Source organism: Tupaia chinensis, unplaced genomic scaffold (assembly GCF_000334495.1).
Source record: "Tupaia chinensis unplaced genomic scaffold, TupChi_1.0 Scaffold000314_1, whole genome shotgun sequence".
NCBI lineage: Eukaryota > Metazoa > Chordata > Mammalia > Scandentia > Tupaiidae > Tupaia > Tupaia belangeri.
This window is the reverse complement of record NW_006159807.1, coordinates 4,616,408-4,639,966: the sequence shown is the minus strand read 5'-3', so window position 1 is coordinate 4,639,966 and position 23,559 is coordinate 4,616,408. Positions and strand designations below refer to the sequence as shown.

At 43.8% G+C, this 23,559-nt stretch overlaps 1 protein-coding gene across 4 annotated transcripts in view; it reads left to right on the top strand.

The window, feature by feature from the left end:
- RAPGEF4 (Rap guanine nucleotide exchange factor 4) overlaps window positions 1-23,559 on the top strand; it is a 391,851-nt gene that overhangs the window by 196,775 nt on the left and 171,517 nt on the right. For all 4 annotated transcript variants that reach the window (XM_006151126.3, XM_006151130.3, XM_027772910.1 and 1 more), the window contains one exon: window positions 19,729-19,801. In XM_006151126.3, coding sequence (XP_006151188.2) covers window positions 19,744-19,801 — 58 coding nt within the window. In that variant the 5' untranslated portion in view covers window positions 19,729-19,743. The remainder of the gene's footprint in view (window positions 1-19,728; window positions 19,802-23,559) is intronic.

Sequence of the window (23,559 nt, the reverse complement as noted above, 5' to 3'; positions counted from 1 at the left end):
CAACCCATGGTCGACTACGTGGAAGTCCAGCGACATAGCCATTGCGCTAACTGCTGGTCCCAATCCAATTATTCCTTGTGCATGTGAAGCCCCATGGTACTACCAAGAGCTCCCCTATACTTTTTATCCAAATTCTGACAGTCGTTTACAGTTTGCACCGTTTACTTCTCATCTCTCTCTTTCTATTTTGTTTTTCTTTATTGCTAGATGATGTGTGTGCTCACCAGAGAGGGAGAAAGAAAGCATCCTCTCAGTGGGCCATGGTCACACTGCAATACCCTTCCTTCATTTCTTCATCCCATCAGGGTTTAGGGCACACACACACTCCTGCCCAGTGTGTTTTCAAGCTGCTGGGCCAGGACTCCAACTGCCATCAGGCACGTGGGATCCAGCTCGCTGTGGCTGTGGCTTACCCACTGCAGTATGGGTCTGGCCCTCTCTAATTTTTTTCTGGATTATGTGTGAGTACTTTGAGACATCATGCCCTTTTAACTCTAACTCCTTCAGGGCACGTTTCTGTAGGACAAAGATCTTTTCTTAAAATAATCACACTCTACTAACCAAATATTAGTAAATCTGGTTTCTTTTCATACAAATACTATTTAAACATGAACCATAATGTTTCGTAATTTCTGTTCGATTTTTAAAAAACTATCAAAGATAGACACTTTCCTTTAAACAAAGTGTAAAGATCTTTTTCTTCTAACAGTATCAAGAGAGATAGCATTCACACTATACTTTTAAAAAATATATTACATGAGAAGTTTTTACCAAGTTTACAAAAATACGGTTGATACTCAGTGGACCTACTACATATTGGCACCTCTGAGATCAAAGGCGTCGTCTGAGTGATAAACATGCACAGCTGTTGGCCTCGGAATTAGATTTTTAGAGTGCTTCCATTTTTGAGAATAAAACTGAAATCACAGATTCAATTTTATTCTCAAATAATGGGTCTCTTAAAACTAAATTTTCACCAAAGAGTGTATTTTGGCACTAATTCTGATAGAGAAGACTGGCTGTTCTATCCCTCTGTACTTCCTTTTAAATTACAAAATTGATTAATATTCATAGATTTTGATGAATTAGATTTAGATTCTGTTTTTATCGGCATCAACTGATTGTCATGCTTCCCTTTCCCTTCTCTTAAAGCAAGAAGCTTATTCATAAAGAACAAACAAACATCACAGAGATATTTGACCATGTACATCAGATGATTTCAAATAGCTTCTTTCATCATAGCTCCAAATCACTAGATTTATATTTGCAGCTCTTCATGCATTAGGCTGATTTTTCTTCCAAGTATTAGTTTTTTAAATGAAAATGTGCCTCTGGCAGAATCGGTATGAGAAGAAATGACGATGTGGGGGAAATGGGAGCTAATATTTATTGCATGCCTGGGTCACGAGGCGCCTAACGTGAGTTATCTTGTTCAGTCCTTTCACCAACCTTGAGGAATGCCTGGGAGTATTTCTGGTTTATTATTGAGGAACCTGTAAAGAAATTTCAGGGGTTCATTCACCCAACAAGTGCTCATGGAAGGCTTCCTGTGTTCCGGGCAGGGAGCTAAGCACTGGTTGTACTTTGAGAGAGAGAGCAGAAGTGGCCTTTGTTAGCCTGCAGTGGAGCAAAGGAGAAAGGCCTTGAATCCGCACACTCTCAGATATGGTGTGTAAGGACATGTGACGTGCACACCTGACGGCTGAGATATGCCGTGGAGTAAAGACGTGATTCGTGTAGACGGTGGGCGGGGCTCTGGGGAGATCAGTCTGAGGAGGTGAATGGAGAAAGGCCTAGAATGAGTGCATGCTCAGACACGTGACCTGTGCACCTGACGGCAGAGAAGTGATGCAGAGAGAGTAACCAGATGATCCACGCAGACACGGGGCTCAGGGATGACCACTCCAAGGAGTAGAAATCGGCCAAATCAAGAGGTGAGGCAGTAAGAGGCCTCAGGAGATGTGAGAAGGCTGTGAAAGAGGCCAGCATGGTTGGAAAGGAGTGGACAAGGAAGAGTGTAGGAGCTGAGGCTGGAGGGACAGGTAAGGGCTAGGCTGTGTGGGGGCTCACAAGTCTGTGTGAAGAGTACATGTTTGCCAAGATCTTTTTATTTATTTATTTATTTATTTATTTATTTATTTATATTTTTGATAGAGAGATTTTTGGTATGGGCACGTGTGTACATGCCAGAGAGACAGAAAGCAAGAAATAACCCCACAGGGGCAGGGAGGATGGCCATGCCACAGTCCCTTCTCCTCCATTCTCCTCTCCGGATATTGGCCCTTCTCCTCCATTCTCCTCTCAGGATATTGGCATGCACACACGTGCGCCCAGCATGAGTTTAAGCCACCAGGTCCAGGACTCAAACTGTGGTTGACTACGTGGGAGTCCAGCGACGTAACCATTATGCCGTCTGCTGGACCCAGATCTTAAAGCTTGCATCCTCCCAGCTCTTTCAGCTTTGCCCTCTCCCATGCTTCACCCCTTGGGACCTGTGGCACCCCACTGTTCTCTTCCACGCCATTTTCCAGAACAGTTAAAGTGCTGCTTCCCTTACTGATGTGTACTGATGTGCCTACCGTTCATGCTGGGAAGAGTGAGGCCTCATCTGTTACTTGAGGATAGAGAGGTAAAAGAAAAATATGGGAAGAGAAAGCTTAGGGCCTGAGAAAGACCCATAAGGACACACGCGAAAGAGAAAAGAGAGTTCAGACTATTCAGAGTAGAGGTAGAAACCATCATGCACTCAAAGGGCTCAAGGGGTGCAATGTTACATGATAGCCAGCTGCTCCCGAAGCCTCACAGTGCTACACCACTGTGATTCTCTAGACACGGGAAATAAATTCATATTGGTTTAGATCGACAAGGGTGTTTCAAGGTGGTTCATGAGAACTTGGAGCAGAAATAATATAAATGATGATAACAGCGGTAATGAAGAAAGTAGGTGCAAATATGTGTGGGCAGACATACTGCCAGAGTTTGGAATGAATCGCAGTAGAAAGTCTCTAAAGGTGCAGAATAATGGAAGCTAAAAAGTAGCGTGATCCAGACCCTGAGTTCTATCGGTGTACAAAACAGATAAGAACCAATGTCCTCGTGCAGTTTCCATGCTAGTGGTCAGTGTGCCTGGACAAAGCAAAAGCTGTGATGGGGTTGTGAGGCAGGATAAGCATTGAGAAGGTAGAACAGGTAAATTACATACAAAGGCTTCTAGAGAAATTTGCTCAGAAAATAACCTGAGAAATGCGTAGTGCCTATGTCCCAGTGGTGTCAGGTTTTGAGAGACAAAGCCAGGAATTGAAGGAATGTCTCTAAAGTAGGGAATGTCTATGTGAGTCAACAAAGTCTTCTTACTCCCTGAATCTCTACTCCAGTCCCTTCTTGCCCTGCCTACTACATTCGGAGCGGTCCATTGGATAGTAAAAAAGCAAAAGCGAATGCTGGCAGTTGATTCTAATGGGATGACAGTCATGGGTTATGAGTTTCTGTGAAATGATCCTTTATTTTAGGTTTCTGTTGGGTTGTCAGAAAAATCATGACACATTTTTGCATAGAAAAATACATCATGACTTTTCCGACAACTCAATACATGATCAAAGAGACTGGCCCTGTAGCCAAGAGGTTGGATCCCATGTGGCTAACTACCATGCAAATCCTGGACCTGGCAACTTGAGAATCACTCTAGGTGCATGTGCATGTGTGTCCCAAATCCCAACAGGATGGAGAAATGGAGGAGAAGGGATCGTGATGTGACATATCTCATTGGGGGATGCTTCCTCCCTCTCTTTTCCTTTCTGTCTCTCTCTAGTGAGTGCATGTGTCCTCTGGCAATTGAAAAAAAAAAAGAAAAGAAAAGAAAGCAATGAATCCTAATTGTATATTCTCAAAATGTAAGCACATTTTGGGAATTTCTATGTTTTTATGATTCATATTACTGCTGGTTTTGTGAGAGCTGGGTTTTATATGCCAGCTTTAGTCCAGAATCACTACAGGTAACATTTGTTACCCATCGAAAACTAATCTGGTTAGATAAAATGTCAGTCAGCTTTTCAGATATACAAGGAGGCAACAGCTATTCCTCTCCACTGCTTGTAGTCTCATTTATTTGTGAGATCAACTGTAGAAGGTGCAGACTTAATGTAATAAGAGGTTTACAGATTTACTATGCAGTAAGAGCTCCATAGCAAATTATTTTATGGCTTTCAATTAAGTAGCATTGACCTACTGTGTGTGTATCTTGCTCTCAATTTGAGTTTCACTGAGAGAAGCTTATGGCTAATTAATTACTTGAATATGAAGAGTGTGCACTAACTTAAATTACACACATCCCAGCATCCCAGTGAGCTCCCAGAGATTTTCATATTAAAAGCACAGATACGAAGGGACTTCAAAACGTTTGTGGAATAATGGAATTAAAATATGAATTTATGGACCAGTGGATGGCGTAATGGTTATGTCCTGGACTCTCACATAGTTGACCACGGTTCAAGTCCTGGACCCAGCGGCTTAAAACTCACACCAGACACATGTGTGTGCATGCCCAATATCCTACAAGGAGAGTAGAGGAGAAGGGACACGCCATCCCTTCTGAGGGGTAATTTCTCTCTTTCTGTCTCTCTGGCAAGCACATGTGCCCTATAGCAAAAATCTCTCTTTAAAAAAAATAAGGGTTTATTTTGATACAAAATGTTTTTTGAAATATAGGCATATAATTTTTTCATGATAGGTATTTTCCATGGAACTTTTGGAGCCATCCCCCGCCCCCATTTTGAGTATATGCTTCTGTACTCACACATGACTGACTAGGGTTCAAGCCCCAGACCTGGTGGCTTGCTTTCTCATTATTTCTCTCTCTGTCTCTCTCTGGTGAGCATATGTGCGCTATAGCAAATTAATAATAATAATAATAATTTTTTTTAAAAAGGAAGAAATCAGGGTCTTTAATATTGTTTACAGTAAGTAGTTGGCAAGTTTCACCTTTGCTCTTAGGAATGAGGTGCCTTTTATCTCCCTCTACCTGCTACGTTCCCACTTCCTTGTTAGGGCCTGCCTGCCCCCTCAACCTCCAATGCCCTCCTAGTTTTCCCATCAAACCTCTTCTATGCAGCAGCCAGAATGATCTTTTCAAAACGCCCACCTGTTCTTTCCTTCTCCACCTAGAATGCCTCCCCTTGTGCCAGGATAATGGCCGACATCTTCACAGTGACCTCTAAGGCTTCTTGTCCTGCATGCTCAGGCCTCACTGCCTTCCTGCCCGCCCTGGTCCCCTGGTCCTTACTCTCCAGCCATGCTGCCCTTGTCCCTAACACCCGTCTGCTCCCTCTCTACCTTGGAGGATCTTCTTCCCTTCTACCTGTGCTTTACCTCCAGCCTCCTCAGCCCTCAGTGTCCACCAGTGCCACTTCCCTGACTAGAAATCTCAATTTGCCTTCCCCTCCACCATGTTTTCAGTGAGCCCTACGCTTTCTAGCACCATCTCTCTCTGTGTAAATGGCTGTCCTCCTCACTAGACCACCAGGCCTGTGAGGACTTCATTGTGACAACTTTGTCACCATTGAGCAGGCCTGCAGTCAGTATTTGTTGACTGACTGAATGATCATGTATTTCTTCTCCCATTCCTTCATGGCTAATCTGACTACTCTCTATGACTGAGTGAGACATGGTTAAAGTATTATTCCCCACAGGTAATAATTATGCTCTCACCTGAGATGAATTGAGGGTCTCCTCACCTGCCGGTCAGTATTGTGGGTGTGATCACAGACAGGTTAGAGAGAGCCTTTCAACCTGGGGTTTCCTCAGCAATTCTGTTTGCTTACTTGTAGCATCATCCTGGTTGGACTGCAGTCTGGGACGTACGTGGTTCGGATTCGGAACACTTCTTCCAGTAGAATTATAGCTGTGATTATCGCTCTCCAGACTGCCACTCTCGGCAGGTTGGCTGTGAATTTAAAATGGCCAGGAGCTGGCAAACAGAATTTGCCCTCCATTTAGAAATCTGTATACTAAAGCCCAAGGACTTACTTAAACATCATTGAAGAAGTGCTGGAATTTTTTGCACCCTATGATGCCAATGTGATAGAAATCAAGAAACAAGGATACAGAATAATTTGGTCTAAGAAGTGTACTCAGTCCAGCCAGTGACCACTAGTGGGAAGAACAGTGCGGGTGGCTTTAGGCTTTAGGTAAATGGAAAAATTCCGCTGTAGCTTCCCATCTTTAACTGTTTTGCTTTCTGCCTTCTTTTTTACTGTTCATGTGTAGAATCATTCTCTAGCTCGCTGAGATTTTAGAGCAATGTGCCATGTCCATTTTTACATCTTACTGAAGGGATGGAAGAACTCTTGCCAAGAATGAGCATAAACATTGTAACACTCTTCTTTCTAAGCCAGTCTGTGTAACCCTAGTGCTTTCAGAGGAAATGCAGGTGACATTTTCTTCAACATTGCATTTTATAAGCTCAGTTTTAATGTGTTAGGAAAACCTAATAAAAACAATGTAATGAATGGGGCACTATGATGCAACGGATCCCCAGTCTCCAAACAGTCCTCTGCTGTTCTTGCCCAGCCCTGGGCGCTGCCCACCACGTGCTCTCGTTAGTCTGTCCCTGTTCTGAGCTCATCCCCTCTCCCCTTGGAAGGTCACAGCAATGCCTGCCAATCATTTGAATGCTTTTCCTAGTGCTGAATGTCCCACTTTAGGGATTGCAGATATATACCCCTTCGGAACTACTTGTGTTCTCCCTACAGCCTGCTGATCACCCAGGGGAGAGGGAAGGCCAGGGGACACTTCCTGGGAAGGAGTAAGCGAAGACTAGGTCTCTGTCAGCTGTTGCCAGCCTTGCGGGCATGTGGCAGCAGTCTCAGTCAGACTGGCCTCACAGTGGAGGTCCTGGGCAGCTTGGCTGAACCTCAGCATTGGTAGCAGCTTGGAGGACATCCAGAGAAGCCTCACTGAATGCCAGGAAGACCTTGACCTCCAGGGTAGGGAGTCCTGCCTGCCATGACTTGTCTCTCTTGTCACAGGAAGCTCAGCTCAGTTCAAGCTGCCTCTTCCTTCAGTCTCTGAGTCCTGCTCTGCAAACTGTGACTCACCTGGAAAGTGACATGACTCTAATGTCTCCCCTCCCAGCAGACTTTGCCCAGTGTTTGTATTCCAGCTCATAGGCTGTCTCTGGGCCATCTTTGTGTATGTTAGCTAAAGGAATCCACTGCTGTGGGTGGGACTGGCCCTGGTCAGTGCTCAGGGCCTGCAGAGCAGTGCAGCATTCACCCCTATCACCTGCGGGGTCTGGTGGTGTTTCTATAGGCCTTCCAGCCAGAATTCCTCAGTAGCCCTCGCGGTTGAGATGGCCCAGGTTTTAACCTTTCTGAGACTGTTATCCTTGTATCTTCTTAGAAGACGTTAGTGTAGTCAGTAGCACATCTACAACTTGATTTGGGGAAAGGCATCTGGCCTCACTACCCTGAGGACATCTTCCCTCTCTTTCTTGATTATCCTCCTGTCCCCTTCTTACCTTCCCTCTTTCCTGTGCTGACTTTGCATTTTAAACTGGCTAATTGTAGGCCCAGCTCCAGTTATGCAGCAGTAGCACACTGCTCTTCATGCTGGAAGCCACACGGAAGACCAGAGTTCGGTTCCTGAGTAGACCTTTATATACCATATACACATTCTTGTGCCCGTGACCTGGCTAATTGGGGAGACTGGGGGAGGACCATGGCATGAGACCCTGTTTCTCTTTCTTTCTGTCCCTCATGAAACCATCCAGCAAAACCCTGTCTAATTGTAACTTACAGATAAATTTTTGGTTTGTTTTTGCAATAGGGTATGTGCATTAGCCAGACAGAGACAAAGAGAGGCAAAGTGAGAAATCACCCCCTAGAGGGGATAGCCATGTTACAATCCCGTTTCCTCCATTTACCTCTTGGCATTTTGGGTATGCATGCACACACAGGTTAATTGTTTTTAACCTGTTCATTCAAACAGTTGTAATGGGCGAGAGGCTTTACTTAGGCTCCTTAAGTTGCTTCTGGATTTTCTTTTTTTTTTGTTTTGGAGAGGTTTTTGCTATAGGGCGCGTGCGCTCGCCAGACAGAGAGAGACATAGAGACAGAAAGCAAGAAATCACCCCCCAGGGGGGATGGTCACGCCGCAATCCCTTCTCCTCCATTCTCCTCTCAGGATTTTGGGCACGCACGCACACGCACCCGGAGTGAGTTTTAAGCCACCGGGTCTAGGACGCGAACCACGGTGAACTACGTGGGAGTCCAGCGACATAGCCATTTCGTTAACTGCTGGTTCCCAGGTTGCTTCTGGATTTTCTAGTGCATCCTTTCTCCATCACTTTAGAATTGGTTACAACTGTGTGGTTGGGAAATTTTATAGATATACTACAGTTAACTTGATTAATTCTTGGTTTATTATTACTGTTATTATTATCATTATTATTAGTGACCATTTATTAAGTGCCTAATACATGTTGGGCACCTCCATAGATTTTATTTTTCATCCTTACCATGGTCCGGAAAGATAGGTGTTACTATCCCAGTTTCCATACCTGGGAGACTGAGGTATGTAACTCACCAAGATCACAAAGGTAGCATGTGGTGCAATCAAAATTAAGACCCCAGCCTTGTGTGATTTCGATGTCTGCATGCTTTCTATAGCATCAGAGGTTCTTGGTTTTTTCCACTGAAGTTCCTGAATGCAGAGGAAATCAATACGTAATGCCTGGGGTCTAGACCCTTTGTAGCTAGAAGTAGCCAGCAGCCAGCTCAGAATTTCTTTGAAGTCTCATGCTTTAATCTTTCAAATTTATGCAAATTTAACTTTCTACTCCATCATAGAGAAGTATAAAAATAATCCTTTAAAGTACTTGACATAGAATAAAATGTAAGCTTCAGGAAGAGCTCCCGTCTATCCTTGCATCATCCCCTCCTGCCCTGCCGGGTGTGATCCCATGGGTCCGCACACCTCAGTTTGAGAAGGCCGGCCCCTTACTGTGGTGCATCTCATTTAATGCCTTAGGACCAGTTTTGTTGACAAAGTCCTTTGTGACTATGTCTGTTGACCAACTGTCTGTAACTGGCTGTGGCTGGCTAATCCACAATCATAGAACTCTTCCTAACAGAACGCAGATTCCCTAATACTTTCTAGACAAATCCTAAATTGGATTTGTTGACTCTTCGTTGACTCTTCATAGAAATCTTTGAGTGATATTTATTAGGCTGGAAGTTTAGGGATTATTTATTCTTCTAGTTTGTAAGCTTTTATTTTTTAAGAGCCAAAATTATTTTCCAAATGAAATTGCTCTTAAAACTCTTAATTTATAAAGTGAAGGCCAGCAGGTGGCCTGGTGGTTAAGGCACTAGACTCCACATGGCTGACTGTGATGTGTCCCAGATTTGGTGGCTTAAAAGTCACACCAGGCATGTGTGCGTGGATATCCAAAATCCCAAGAGGAGAATGAAGGATAAGGGATTGTGGCATGGCTATCCCCTCTGTGGAGTGATTTCTCACTTTTCCTCTCTCTGTCTCTCTGTCTCTCTCTGGCAAGCACATCCAACCTAAGGCAAAAAAAAAAAAAAAAAAAACCTTCAAAAAAATTAAAGCAGATAATAGTGAAGACATTCTTGTTCACATATGCACTGGGGGCTGTGTTTCACTGTGCACCCTCACCTGAGAATCCTTCAGAGAAAACCAGATTCTGCAGAACAAGGTTTAGAAGCCCTGGATCTAATTCAGAGCACTCACGTGGAGGTGGGTGTAATTCCTGTAGACTATACAGTGCTCCAGACATAAGGCGACTTGAGTCAGAGGCTGGGCTACCTTCTAATCGTTGGGCTTGTTGGTTTTTAGTGATGACCTGAGAGATAAGAGAGCAAGGACTGCATCAGTTAGCCTACCTTACGGAGCAGTTCTTACCTATAGATAGGAACTGAGTGACACAACTGATTAGTGGCAGAACCAGGAGGAGATAGAAGAACTAAGCCTGCCCAGTTCTTCTAGGACCCTTGAAAGCCCTTGTGACTTTCTTGTCTTTCAAATAACTGAGTTCCTAGTGGCCTCAGAGTTTCTGGAGGCCTGGGAAGTAGTCCAGCTATGCTCCATCCGGGGCACCTCACAGGCTAGGTCAGCATCTGTGGAAGGGAGGCCTCACTGTTAGGAGTAAGACTGACAGGACTTTGTAGAACCTTTTACGTGAGTGCAGTGCCCCTGTAACAGAAATGTCCCGAGGGCTGCACCTGAGGTGTACGTTCTGAAGGCCATGGTGCAGGAGTTTGGGGGGTGGGGTCACGCTAGAGCTCACCATTTCCTTCTGTCCCTCAAAGCACTGATTCAGTGCCTACTCTTACCTTTTCTTCAACTGACTGTTGATTATCTCTGCTAATTCACAGTAGTTTCAGTGCTTGAGTTAAAGGCATTGCTCTTTCCCAAGGGCATAGGACGATTTGAAAAATAACTGAATTCAGCCATTTTAAGCTATTGAGGTGTTTGAGAGTGTTGGGATCCAGAGAAAGGATTTACAGGGGGAGGTTTCAACAAAGCCTCAAAGAGGAGATTGTCAACAGGCTCAGACTGACTACTGCATACCTTGGCCGCTGGGGTGTGGGAGGTGGGTGGGGGCCACATTGAGTAAACACTATGAGGGAGGGTCACCTTGAGAAAACTGCAGGTCTCAGGTTGAAGCGACTGGGGCTGACCTTCTTTCATTCGTGGACTGAAGAAAGCTTCGTCTTGGTTAATTCCCTTTAGTTTTATTCTGTTTTTCAGAAAACACGAGTGGTTTTTAAGCTTCTGTAGGGATATGAAGTGCTAGTTTACTGATACGGTTATCGCTCTCGTATCTCTCAGTTTATCACATGAACACCAGTAAACCCAGTTATTAGAAGGTAGCCCAGCATCTAACTCCCCAAGTCTCATTACCTCTGGAGGATTTTATAGTTCAAGGGAGTGACAGCCACCTCCGCATGTTAATCTGTGAGAGAAGAGCCATCTGCTCATCCCCTGCTGTCATCAGCCGTTGCTGCCAGGTGCCACACACACTCTGAAGAGTAATGCTGAAAGCAACCACAGGCTGGCCCTGGCCCCCAGCCCAGCATCAGGCCAGACGGACACAGTGGGTGATCCCATGGCCATGGCCTGGGTGTTTGCTCAGCAAGGAATGCTGCAGACTTGAGCTCCCAAATCTACTCTTGACCTTCACTAATTGCAGGCCACATAGACATGACACCATTTGGCTTAGTGTTTGTCATTGTACAAAGCTGGAATCCCTATGCCACTTTTCTTTTCTAGTGATTTTCAGGCAATTTCTTTACTAAACCCTATAAACACAAGCCGTGTTTGCACACCACTTTGAGGACCACTGACTCTGCAGCTATCCTGTGAAAGGTGGCTTATTAATATTCCAAAATAATATTTCTGCCTTCCTGTTCAAATTGTGCACGTTCAATCTCTCACAGGGCACTGTTTCTTTTATCTATTGCTGTCTAACAAGTCACACCAAATTTAGCGGCGTGAAACAATCATTTTATTACATGCATGGATTCTCTGATCCAGGAATTCTAAAAGGGCTCTGAGCGATGACTTGTCACTGCTCCACACCGCCTCGGCCTCAGCCGGGAAGACTTGAAGGCCTGTAGGTGATTTGAGTCATGGTAGCGGGATTCATTGGGAAGCATGAGAAGCTGCCCTCAGTTGAACCAGAACACCTCTCTGTAGCCTCTCCACGTACCTGGGCTTCTCACAGTGTGGCACTTGCCCTTCAAGGGTCAGCACCCGGCAGGGAGCATTTGGAGAGCATGTGGTCCCAGAAGCCAGGGTGGAAGCTGCCTGTCTCCTCATACAGCCTGGGAAGTCACACACATCGACACATCCACTGCATTCTGCTGGTTACGGTTCCCACAGAGGTCAGACCAAGTTCCTTCCCATTCAGTGAAGGAAAGAGAGAGTCAGATTTCAGGAAAGCATGTGGGGTGAGAGATAGTATTGTGGTCATCTTGAGAGAATATAGTCTGTCTCAGTTCCCTGCCTGGCCACAATGATTCACAGCCTTCCCACATTCTCCTTTCCTGAGACCTCCAAAGTCTTGTCTATTATGACATCACTCAAACTCCCAGATCCCATCATCTAAGTCCCAGTTAGGTATGAACGAGCCACCTCAGACGCTCTTTCTCAGATACGTTTACTTCCTGAGTATGCTGCTTCTTAACCTATGAATGAAAGAGACAAATGATATGCCCCCACGGACCCAACAAACAATGGGTACAGGAGTAGAGGAACTTCAAGCATTTCCATTCAAAAGGCAGGGAGAGCGTTGAGGCGAGGGGCACATAGTTCGCAGCAGTTCTGAAGTCCAGCTGGGCAGATGGCGCAAGTTGTTTGATTAAAGTGTGTTTCTGCTCCCTAGCACTTGTTTTCCATGGCTCCCTATTCTGTCTTCTGAGATTGTTTTCTGGGTCATCTTCCCTTTTCTGAAAAGTAGTCTGTGCTGCAGCTGAGTAGCTTTCTCAGGCTACTTCCTGCTCAAAGAACTTCAGGAGTCCAAAGGGTTCCTTTACTATGTACTGTCTCTTTCTGTACAGGATGGTGCAATTTGCTTAAAACTTTGGTGGGTGGGGCCGGCAGGTGGTATGGTGTTTAAGGGTGCTGGACTCCTACATAACTGACCACGGTTCGAGTCCCAGACCTGGTGGCTTGCTTTCTCTCTCTCTCTCTCGTCAAATTAAAATAAATGAATAAATAAATAAATAAAGTTAAATAAAATAATTATTAGAAATAAAAATTTTGGTGAGTTTCTTTTGTATTAATTTATAATCCACTCCATCAGACTAAAGCCTCAATAAGACCAAAGGTGTGACTGTAAGACCCTATGAAGCATCACCTTAAGTCTTTCTGAAGTCTTGTAAAAAAAAGGGTCTTACAGTCACACCTTTGGTCTTATTGCTCTGAGGCTTTGTTTTTCTGCCAGTGACCTATATTTGACCTTTGCCACAAGGCCCTTTCTTACTTCGAAAATCTTTTGCTGAGAGGGATAAGAAATAGTTGTATTTTTGAACTTATAAATCCTGGATCCTAATTTAAATCAGGACCTAATTCTAGATGATGATTGTGAACTAATGACTTCTTTGATAGCTCACATATTCATACCATATCCAGCTAGAAAAAAAACAGCTTGGGACCAGCAGTTAGCGTAATGGCTGTGTCTCTGGACTCCCACGTAATCGACCGCGGTTCAAGTCTTGGACCTGGTGGCTTAAACTCAGGCCGGGTGCGTGCGCAGGCGTGCCCAAGATCCCGAGAGGAGAGTGGAGGAGAAGGGATTGCGGCGTGGCCATCCCCCCTGGGGAGTGATTTCTTGCTTTCTGTCTCTCTGTCTCTCTCTGTCTGTCTGGTGAGCGCACACACCCTATAGCAAAAACCTCTCAAAAAAAGAAAAAAAAAAAAAGAAAGAAAAACAGCTGACATTTGGCATGCCACGTGGAAATCTCCTTTGCGGACCTATTGGTTCATTTTCCACTTTCACATTACTGCGGGCGTCAGCTTTGTTAAACTTTCCACCGCTGCATCACAAGGGCCAGCATTGTCCATTTTCATTAAAGTTTTCCTCACTCTCCTTTAAGCCCCTCATCAGCAGACTCAGCCCCATCAGGCTTCTGGCTACTTTCCGATATCAAAGTCAGTGCTCCCTGTGTTAGGTTTTATTTTAACAGCACTTTGTTTTCAGATACTGAATTTCGTTCTAGCTATTTAGTGCTGTGTGACAAATTATGCCATACTTAGTGCAATAGAACAACTACCATTTTATTGTGCCCACAGTCCTGTAAGTCAGTGTCAGGAATCCGAGCAGGATACAGTGGGAATAATTTGTCTTTGCTCCACAGTAGCTGGGCCTGCTCTGGAATATGGAATGACTGAGGTGATTTGATGACTGGAGGTGACATGCCCCATGCGGGGCTGCCATTCTCTGGAGGCCTCTTCACTCGCATGTTGTCTCCTGAGCTGCAGTGACTCAGAGGTGGGGATCAGCTGGAATGGTTGACTCAAGCACTCATACACAGCCTTTATTTCTCTTCATTTCTTCCATTCTTTTTTACTAAATTTGTTGCATTTTGATCGTTCATGTGTGTTTTTTTGTTTTGTTTTGTTTGTTTGCTTGTTTTAGTAATTAAATGGTTTCTTTTCTTTCTTTTTTTTTTTTTTGGAGAGGTTTTCGCTATAGGGGTGTGCTCCCCGGCCAGAAAGAGATTTTTTTTTAAAAAACCGAAAAACCCCCCCCCCCCCCGAGGGGATGGTCACGCTGCAATACCTTCTCTTCCATTCTCCTCTCGGGATCTTGGGCACGCATGCACACGCGCCCGGCATGAGTTTTAAGCCACCAGGTCCAGGACACGAACCACGATCGACTACGTGGGAGTCCAGCGACATAGCCATTATGCTAACTGCTGGTTCCCATGAAATAGTTTCTTAAAATGAAGGCTAGTATAGAAGTTCAATAATAAATGTAAATAATTACAGTTATATCAACTTTTTTGAAGTCCCATAATAAAAAAGTCAAAGGTCCTAAAGAATATGCAATGAAAACTGAGTCTTTCTCCCACCTGACCCTGACCCACCCAGATTCCTTTTCCAGAGCAATCCTTATGACTTCTGTGTGTTTCTGTTTAGAAATGTGCATTTATAGGTCTTTATTATATTCACACATACAAACATCTATTTTTTAATGGTAGCATACTATAGATATACTATAGATTGCTTTTTTAAAAAAATTTAAAAATAAATTGTTGAGGGGGCCAACAGGTGGTATGGTGGTTAAGGTGTTGGACTCCCACATGGTCGACCATGCTTTGAGTCCTGGACCTGGTGGCTTGAAAATCACACTGGGTGCATGTATGTGTGTATGTGCCCAAAATCCTAAGAGGAGAATGGAGGAGAAGGGACCAGTCCCCTGCTGGGGGATGATTTCTCACTTTTCCTCTCACTGTCTCTCTCTAGAGAGTGCACGTGCCCTATGACAACAAACTAACAAACAAACAAACAAAAAACTTAAAAATTATTGTGGAGGGTGTATCCCATATTAGTATAGGAATGCTGCTTTATTCTTATTTATGGCTGCATTCTACTCTAGTACTATCCATTTATCAGGAAATAACTCATCATTGTCTACTAAGCAGGAAGTAACCCAGATCTCTACTTACGGATATCAGATTTATTTCCTGTTCCTGTTGTTCTTGTGTTATATGCTATTATGAACAAGTACATGCACTAACATATGTATTCAGGTATTTCAGAGGCTCTATTAATACATTTGCTCTCTAAGGGAGGTCTGTGCTCAGTCAAAGAAAATATGCACTTAAAAATTTGATAGATACATCCAAATTCCCTTCCACTGAGGTATTATTTTATACTCCCATAATCAAAATATGAGAGAATCTCTTTGCCTTACTCTTATCAAATTTTTCCGAACTTTGCTAACACACTGGTAAGAAAGGTAAGAAATGAGGGAACCAGCAGTTAGCGTAATGGCTGGGTCGCTGGACTCCCATGTAGTCGACCGCGGTTCGCATCTCGGACCCGGTGGCTTAAACTCATGCCGGGCGTGTGTGCGTGCGTGTCCAAGATCCCGAGAGGAGAATGGAGGAGAAGGGATTGTGGCATGACCATCCCCCCTCAGGGGTGATTTCTCACTTTCTGTCTCTCTGTCTGTCTGGCGAGCGCACGCGCCCTATAGCAAAAATAAATAAATAAATAAAAACCTCTCCAAAAAAAGAAAAAAAAAAAAAGTAAGGTGAGAAATGATATTGCGCTGTAGTGTTTTTTTTTTTTTTTCTCTAGAGCACATGCGCTTACAGGAGACACACACACACACACACACACACACACACACACACAGAGAGAAAGAGAGAGAGGGAAAGTAAGAAATCAGCACAACCCCTTCTGGAGTCTCCATTCTTCTCCCCTTGGATGTGTACCCACAAGTGACTGTATTTTTGTGGTTTTTTTTGTTTTTATTAAACTTTTTTTTTAAGCATTGAAAAGAATCTTGCCAATCTTCTCATCTATTATCTAACAGAAACGATCCCAGAAACGATACGTAATTATGATGATATCATGCACCTTATAGAGGGCAGAATTAAAATTAGACTCTGAGAATATTAATATCTAGGCACCAATTTGCCATCCTTTGAAGAGCGGGATTCTTGTTTCCGCAGCCAGATTGTAAAGTCCCTATGTATCTGGAAGAACGTGGCCTATGAAACAGGTATCCTATGAGGTCTTTGGTCTGATTCTCCTTTGTCTTAACATATGTTAACGTGGGAAGCAACAGCTAGAAAAAGTCACTTTGGGAAATTTTACCTTTGTTATAAATTTTTTAAATATTGAAGATATCTATAAAGTGTGATCATTTTTTGTATGTAGATTTCAAAATATTTATTCAAATATAAAGTAGTAAATTTGGTAAAGATTTGGATTATCCTACTTTACTAAATTACCACGAAAAACCTTTTCACCCTAAGAAAAATGATTTCTCCTAGCTATCTTTGTTTCTATTGCTCTCCTTTCAATGAAAATATATCCCCAAATTATTTTACCACATGTGTAAAATCCTCTTCCCTTTTTAAATCTTGTTAAATACAAATCCCAGATACAGGCACTAGAAAAAAAGGGATGTTGGAAATCATTGGCCCCTGTGTTTTTCAAGTTGCCAGGTCCAGGACTTGAACTGTGCAGTCAGTCATGTAGCATCCAGTACTTTCACCACCATACCACCTGCTGGCCCTACACTATAGCTTTAGCATTTTTTCCTGCTATGAGTGAGATTTAGCATACTTTCATATGATATTTTCTTTTATAGACTTTTTTAAATCTAGTGCTTGGAAGATAAAAATGCTGCCCCAGAGATCAAACTTCCAAATAATTTAGGAATCCCAATTTTCTGTCACGGGTTTTATTCCAGCTAGCTGTTTTCATCCTAATTAACATGGGGAACTCTGCAGGGTGCTACATAAGAAATCCATTTCCCATCTCTAGTAAATGTTTATGAAAAAGCGCCCCATCAGTTTTAAAGGTTAAATTTTTACTTACAAATAGAAATATTTCAACCATGTGTTTGTAATCTCTTTTATACTAAAAGCTGTTATGCTAGAACTAGTGTTGTCTAATTAAACTAGTTTTAAAATTCAATGTAGCAATGACATTTATGAAACAAATTTGAACATTGACTGGCCACTATGGAGTTGTTCGCTTCTCTAGCTGTGATAATGGTATTGTGGTTTCATTTGAAAACAGAGAGAGTCCTTATCTTTTTGAGATTCCTACTGAAATGTTTACAGATTAAAGGATATGCTCTTCGGGATTTGCTTCAAAGTACTTTTTGAGAGGGGTAAGGACAGGGAATAGGTAACAGATTTTGGTAGAGTGGAGATTACAAAAATATAGGTGAACTATTTATACTTGTAAGTAAACAGTTAACGTTTAAAATCAATAGGGCATGGGCCAACCCAGAGCCCAGTCTTTCCCTCTGTCCCTGTCTACCTGATAATCCCTCTGGCATTAAACAAAAAATTGATAATATATGTCTTCATAAACAGTCACTAAATCTGGGAAGGTGATGTCTCACCGATAGGTGTATAGATGAAATATATTAGTCATGAGCTAATCATAAATTACTGAAGCCAGATGTGACTGTTAGGTATGCAGTGTTCTGTATCATTTTATGTATGTTTGAAATTATCTAGGAAAATGGAGACATTCAGCACATGAGTGTAATTAAGTTCACAGTATGTACAAGGCGTAGTGCTATAGGTTGTAGAAAATAATCTCTTCACAAGTGCCAGGGACCTCATCTGCTCATTCTCTCCGGTTCTTACCATCTGGGACACGGGCTGTACATAGTAGGTGCTCAGTACACACCTCCTGAAGTCCGGCCCACATGCCCCTTCCCAAAGGGCTGCTGTGTGCTGGATTCCCACTGGTGACAGTCCTGATGATGTGCTCCCTGGAAGAGCCTTAGACCCTGAGCATCAGAGCATTAGCTTTGGGGTTTGAAGGCCCTTTCATTCAGGGTTCAGGAAAGTGCTTCTGTGAACCTTGTCGGGGTTGATGTTGAGATGCCTGAGAAAAGTGCATCTGTTGCATCTAAGAAAAACGTTTCTAAGCAATATAAAATACCCCCTTTAATTTAACATGAGCCATTTCTTTAAGGAGCCTGTTAGGGAGTTGCAATGGCAAGAGAAATAACTCTGAAGGCTACTTGGTGTGTGTGGGGGGGGAGGGGGGCTGTCACAAAACAGTCCTCATCGGCTCTCTCCGGGTGTACTTTGCTCAGAGTCCAAATACTCTGATGCCCAGAAATGTGCTTAATGAATGCTCTCTCATAAAGAGGAAGGGTGGATGGTGTGGTAAGAAAGAAGAGAGTCTGCATTGGGGGATTATCAAAGGAAATGTCAGGAATGCAGGGTGATCTATGGGTCCTGTGGGTATGTTTGAGCGATGACTTCACTCAGAGGCAGAGAAAATCAGGATTTTAATGTTTGCCTGCAGGTGTTAGTATAGTTGCCTCAGAATGAGAAGAAAAATGATTTACAAAAAAATAAATAAATAAGTAAATAAAGAGCGAGGCACATCTTGAGTGGAAGAAGACTCTTTTGAGAAAAGTATCAATGATATGACAAACACCATTCAAATCTACCAAATGGGCCAGATGGTTGCCCGAATACCACCAGCTGCCCATTGCTACGGATGAAGTCTTTTCTGCTGACGTTTGTGTAACCCACAAGCACATTATGGAGTGTTGATTCTTTTGATGCTGTTTAACATGTATGTGTCATCATAATTATAAACCATAAATATACATGACACCATGCAATAAATAAAATTGCCCAGCTTTCATTCCACCAGGGGAGGAGGCCATGTTTGTTACCTGAGAGAGTGTCTCATGTTTGTTTTCCGTTCTTTGTAAATGTCACTCCTCTCTGGCTGGATGCTCGAGGTGGCTTACATTCACCAAACCCTTCCTACCCAAGCAGCACTGACTCTTGGGGCTAATAGATGTTGTAAAGCCCCAGGTGTTAGAGCATGGACCAAAAGTCCAGGGTATATCATTCAGAAGCCTCAAAATAGTTCTAAATTAAGCCACACTGTTTTTTTTAAATCTTTTTATTTGTTTATTTATTGGCACAGCCCAAAAGTTCTATAGAGGTCACGTAACAGGCAGGTGTACAGTGTAAAAGGAAGTAGGTAAATGGAAGCAAATCAGCTTCTTTCAAAACAGACAGTTTTCTCAAGATGCATTTCTTTTGGCTTTGAAGGAAGCTGATTCGGTGCCATTCACCTATTAAGAAGGCAGCACATTTATTTGTATCCGAATTGATAAAAACCAAGCGCTTTTTCCCTTTACAGAAAGTGGAACATGTGTCTGTGGGTGTGGGGAGGGAGGCAGGGGGTGGAGGGAGGGAAAAGGCTGACACAGTTCAGTCAGCAACAAATACATAGGTGAACTGGCTGAAATAGACCGCTGCCCTGGGGTGCACTTCAGTCTTACCCAGGAAGACCTGTTCACAGCGCAGCATCTCTCTTTAACCCGAGACCCCAGGGAGCACGTAGCAGGACTATAAATACAAGACACAAAGGCTTCCTGACGCCCTATGTTTCTGCTTTTTAACATGCAAATAAATGAATGCTCAAAGCAAGTAAATATCTGTGTTTTGAGTTTGCAATCTTGTCTTTCAGAAATATCGACAGTATATGGCTGGACTTCTGGCTCCTCCTTATGGTGTTATGGAAACGGGCTCGAACAATGACAGTAAGTGAAAAATGTATCTAAAGATTTGTTGTGTGGTGTCTATGTTTCCATGTGTCAAAAATATGTCCTACAACAGCTTGGCAGAGTAAGTTCCAGACTCCCTTGTGGATAAACAGACGTGCCAGCTCACACTCGAGATTCTGGCACAGACGTGCGAGCTCACACTTAAAAAAATGGTTACTATAGTATCATTTTGTGTTCTCAGCTGACAGAGGGGAGTGTGCTATAGTGCCAGCTGGAACTTCAGCCCGCCTAGAGTGCTTTCTCAACATACCTTCATTTTATCATGACGTCTGGGGTTGACTCTGTGCCCTTTTAAAAATGGATTCATAAACTATCTGTCTCAGTCACATCTAGACACCTAAGAGCCCTACCTCTTAACTCTATTGATCAAGGAGAGAAGCAGCGTGAGGCTTTTATTCTTAAATCCTGGCCCCTTCAAATTCAAGGCCTTAATAGATTTTAGATGCACTTACCCCCAACCCCCGCCAAAAGAAAGTGACGATGGAAGCCCATGGATAGGTTAAGTTGCTTAATGTGGTGATCTTTTCACTGTGTACACAAGGGGTCCTCAAAGAGTTCGTCAAAGGGCTGGCCTGGTAGGGCAGCAGTTAAGCACTGTTATACAGAGCCGGATCCCACATGGCCGACTGAGGTTGAAATCCTAGAGCTGGTGGCTTGAAAAACATACTGTGTGTGTGTGTGTGTGTGTGCACATGTGCCTAGGATCTTGATGGAATGGCGAATGGAGGAAGAAGGATTAGACTGTGACCACGTCCCATTGGGGGGTACTTTCTCTCGCTCTGTCTCTCTGGTGGTACATGCACCCTCTGGTAATTATAACTAACTAGCTAAATAAATATTCATAGAAAATGCATATTATGGAAAAACTACATGGATTTCAAAAATGTTTGCACCAAATAAATTCATACTTTAATTCAATTTTTTGGCGAACTTTTGGAAGTCTCCCCATATATATTAAAACAGCGTGTTGTGCACATTAAATATATACATTTTTTACAGTCCAGGCCTTTTGTAAGAGATCAGTCTCTGAGTGATCTTCAATGAAAGGAAGTCTACCTATGTGATACTCTTTCCTAATGGGTGCCCACTAGACTCAAAGAAGTCCTCATGTCCTGAGTCGGCGTGTCTGTGCATGTGGGAGCAGCTCTCTGAGTAGTGCTAATCACATTGCAGGGGCTGCTCCCATCTCTGGGGGGGAGGCTCCTTATTAAGCTCTCATGTGTGTATGTATATGATTGACAGCCCTCTTTCTGATGGTTTGATGTATGCTTTTTCAACTTTACCATGGTACAAAAGGCCACATGCATTCAATAGAAACCTTACTTCTAACAGTGAACTGTGGTCTTTTCCTGAGCTAACCATATGCAGTGGGATACACCCAGTCAGCCACACGATCATGAGAGTAAATGATGGATGCCCGGCAGTGTCCTGTGTGGTCAGCGTTTTCTGAATATTGTGTTTGTGTTCTCATGTGCCATGTGTCTACAAAACACTCATCTTCAATTTAACTATGCTTTCAACCTATGATGGGTTTACAGGGATGTAAGCCCTTGCACGCTGAAGAGCATCAGGGCTGGAGTATTAGAAGTTGCAGTACCGTAACCCCAGACCAGGCAGCACTGCCACCCCAAGCTTCTTCAGAGCCAAAGTCACCTTCACACCCTCTTCCTTGCTCCTTGGATTCCCACCCTCACTCTCAGACTCGGTCTTCCTCCAGCTTGACTGAGATCGTCATGACTGTCCTCGCATGCTTCCCCTCTGTTACACAGTTTCTGTGCGGCCTCTGCCCTGGCTCCCCCTTGGCTTCTCTTCCATCCCACAGAGGGGATGACTGGGAAGGGCAGATCTTTCTTTCCTTTCCTCCCCATTCTTGATTTTTCTCTTGTGTTTGCGTTAGGGATGCCTGGCTAGCAAGGAGCGTGCGAGTTGAGATCCCAGATGTGCTGTCTCTGAGCTGCGTGACCTCAGGCAAGGCACTCAGCTCTCTGTACCTTTTCTCCTGTGGTGATTGTGAGGATGGAACGAATCTGAACACGTCAGGTGTTTCTCAGGGTGGCGGTCACATAACAAGCACCCAGATGGTGTTAGCTATTGTTTCTTCACCCCAGTCACTCCGTAACCCTCCAAGTCTGGTTTCTGTCCAAACGCCTTTAATAAACCATTCTAAAGTTACCAGTGACCAGCCATGAATGAGACGCAAGCATTCCCGTTCCCCATTCTTCCTGACTTAGAATGAGACTTTCCCTGTTGGGGCAAAGTCTTCATTCTCCCTTGGATCCCAAGCCTCTGCTGCCTTACCCTCAATTCCCGTATCTCTCCTTCTGGCCATTTGCATATTTGTCTCTTTCCCAGGTGCTTCCTCCCTCCCCTGAAAGTTCAGACATCACTCAGGAGTGTGGCCCTCATGGCTCTTCTCTTTCCTCTCCGTACTTTCCCCTTAACATCGGCCACATCTTTTCCTGCAGGTGATGCAGGTATTTCCCAAACAAACACCTGTTTAATCCTCCAAGGGGCAGCCTGACTTTCCACATGACTTTCTACCCAGATGTCCCTGGCCCCTTGGCCCCAAAATGTCCATAAGGGAACATATCCCATTCCCACAGCACCAGCCCCCCTTCCTGAAAGGCCCATTTCCAACAAGTCTGCTGTTCCCCTCCTGTGGCGGACTCTAAGCCTCAGCCATCCTGGTTCCTCCTCTCCACTCTGCCCTCTGAGATCAGTCGCTCATCCCACCTTTGCGTGTTCACGGTCTTTTGTTTCAGTTCCCAGGGTGGCCACCTGGCCAAGGGCGTCATCTGTCTGAGTGCACAGGTAACTTAACTGACTCTGAGTCTTCTGTGTCGCACCCTTGGCCTACCCCATGTCTGATTTCCACAAAACATATTTTTCTCTTACTTTTTATTATGAAAATGGAAAGAATAGTACTGTTCACTCACTTAGTTTTTTCACTTGAATTTAATGACTATTAGTATTTTAGTACTTAAATATGATTTATTATAATAAACTAGCACATTTTATTATAATAAATTAATACATTTTAGTGTTTGTTTTTGCCATATTTACTTCTTTTAATTACATATACCCATTTCACCCTAAATACTTCAAGCAGGCATTTCCTTTTCTTTTGAGAGATTTTTGCTCAAGGGCGCATGTGTTTGCTAGAGTGACAGAAAGAGAAAGAGACAGAAAGTGAGAAATCACCCCCCAGGGGGGATGGCCACGCTGCAATCCCTTCTCCTCCATTCTCCTCTTGGAATTTTGAGCATGCACGCACACACACACCCAGCATGAGTTTCAAATTACTTGAGTGTGTGACTCAAACCGCAGTTGGCCACATGGGAGTCCAGCATCTTAACTGCTATGCTATCTGCTGCCCCCTCCCCCCCACCACCACGCAGGCGTTTGAAAAGAAAGACTTTTCTATGTATAACCACAATAACACTATCACACAAAATAATTGACGTGATTTTCTTAATAAAATGTACCACCTAGCGGGAACCAGCAGTTAGCGTAATGGCTATGTCGCTGGACTCCCACGTAGTCGACTGTGGTTCGTGTCCCGGACCCGGTGGCTTCAAACTCACGCCGGGTGCGTGTGCGTGCGTGCCCAAGATCCCGAGAGGAGAATGGAGGAGAAGGGATTGCGGCGTGACCATCCCCCCTGGGGGGGTGATTTCTCGCTTTCTGTCTCTCTGTCTCTCTCTGTCTGTCTGGCGAGCGCACGCGCCCTACAG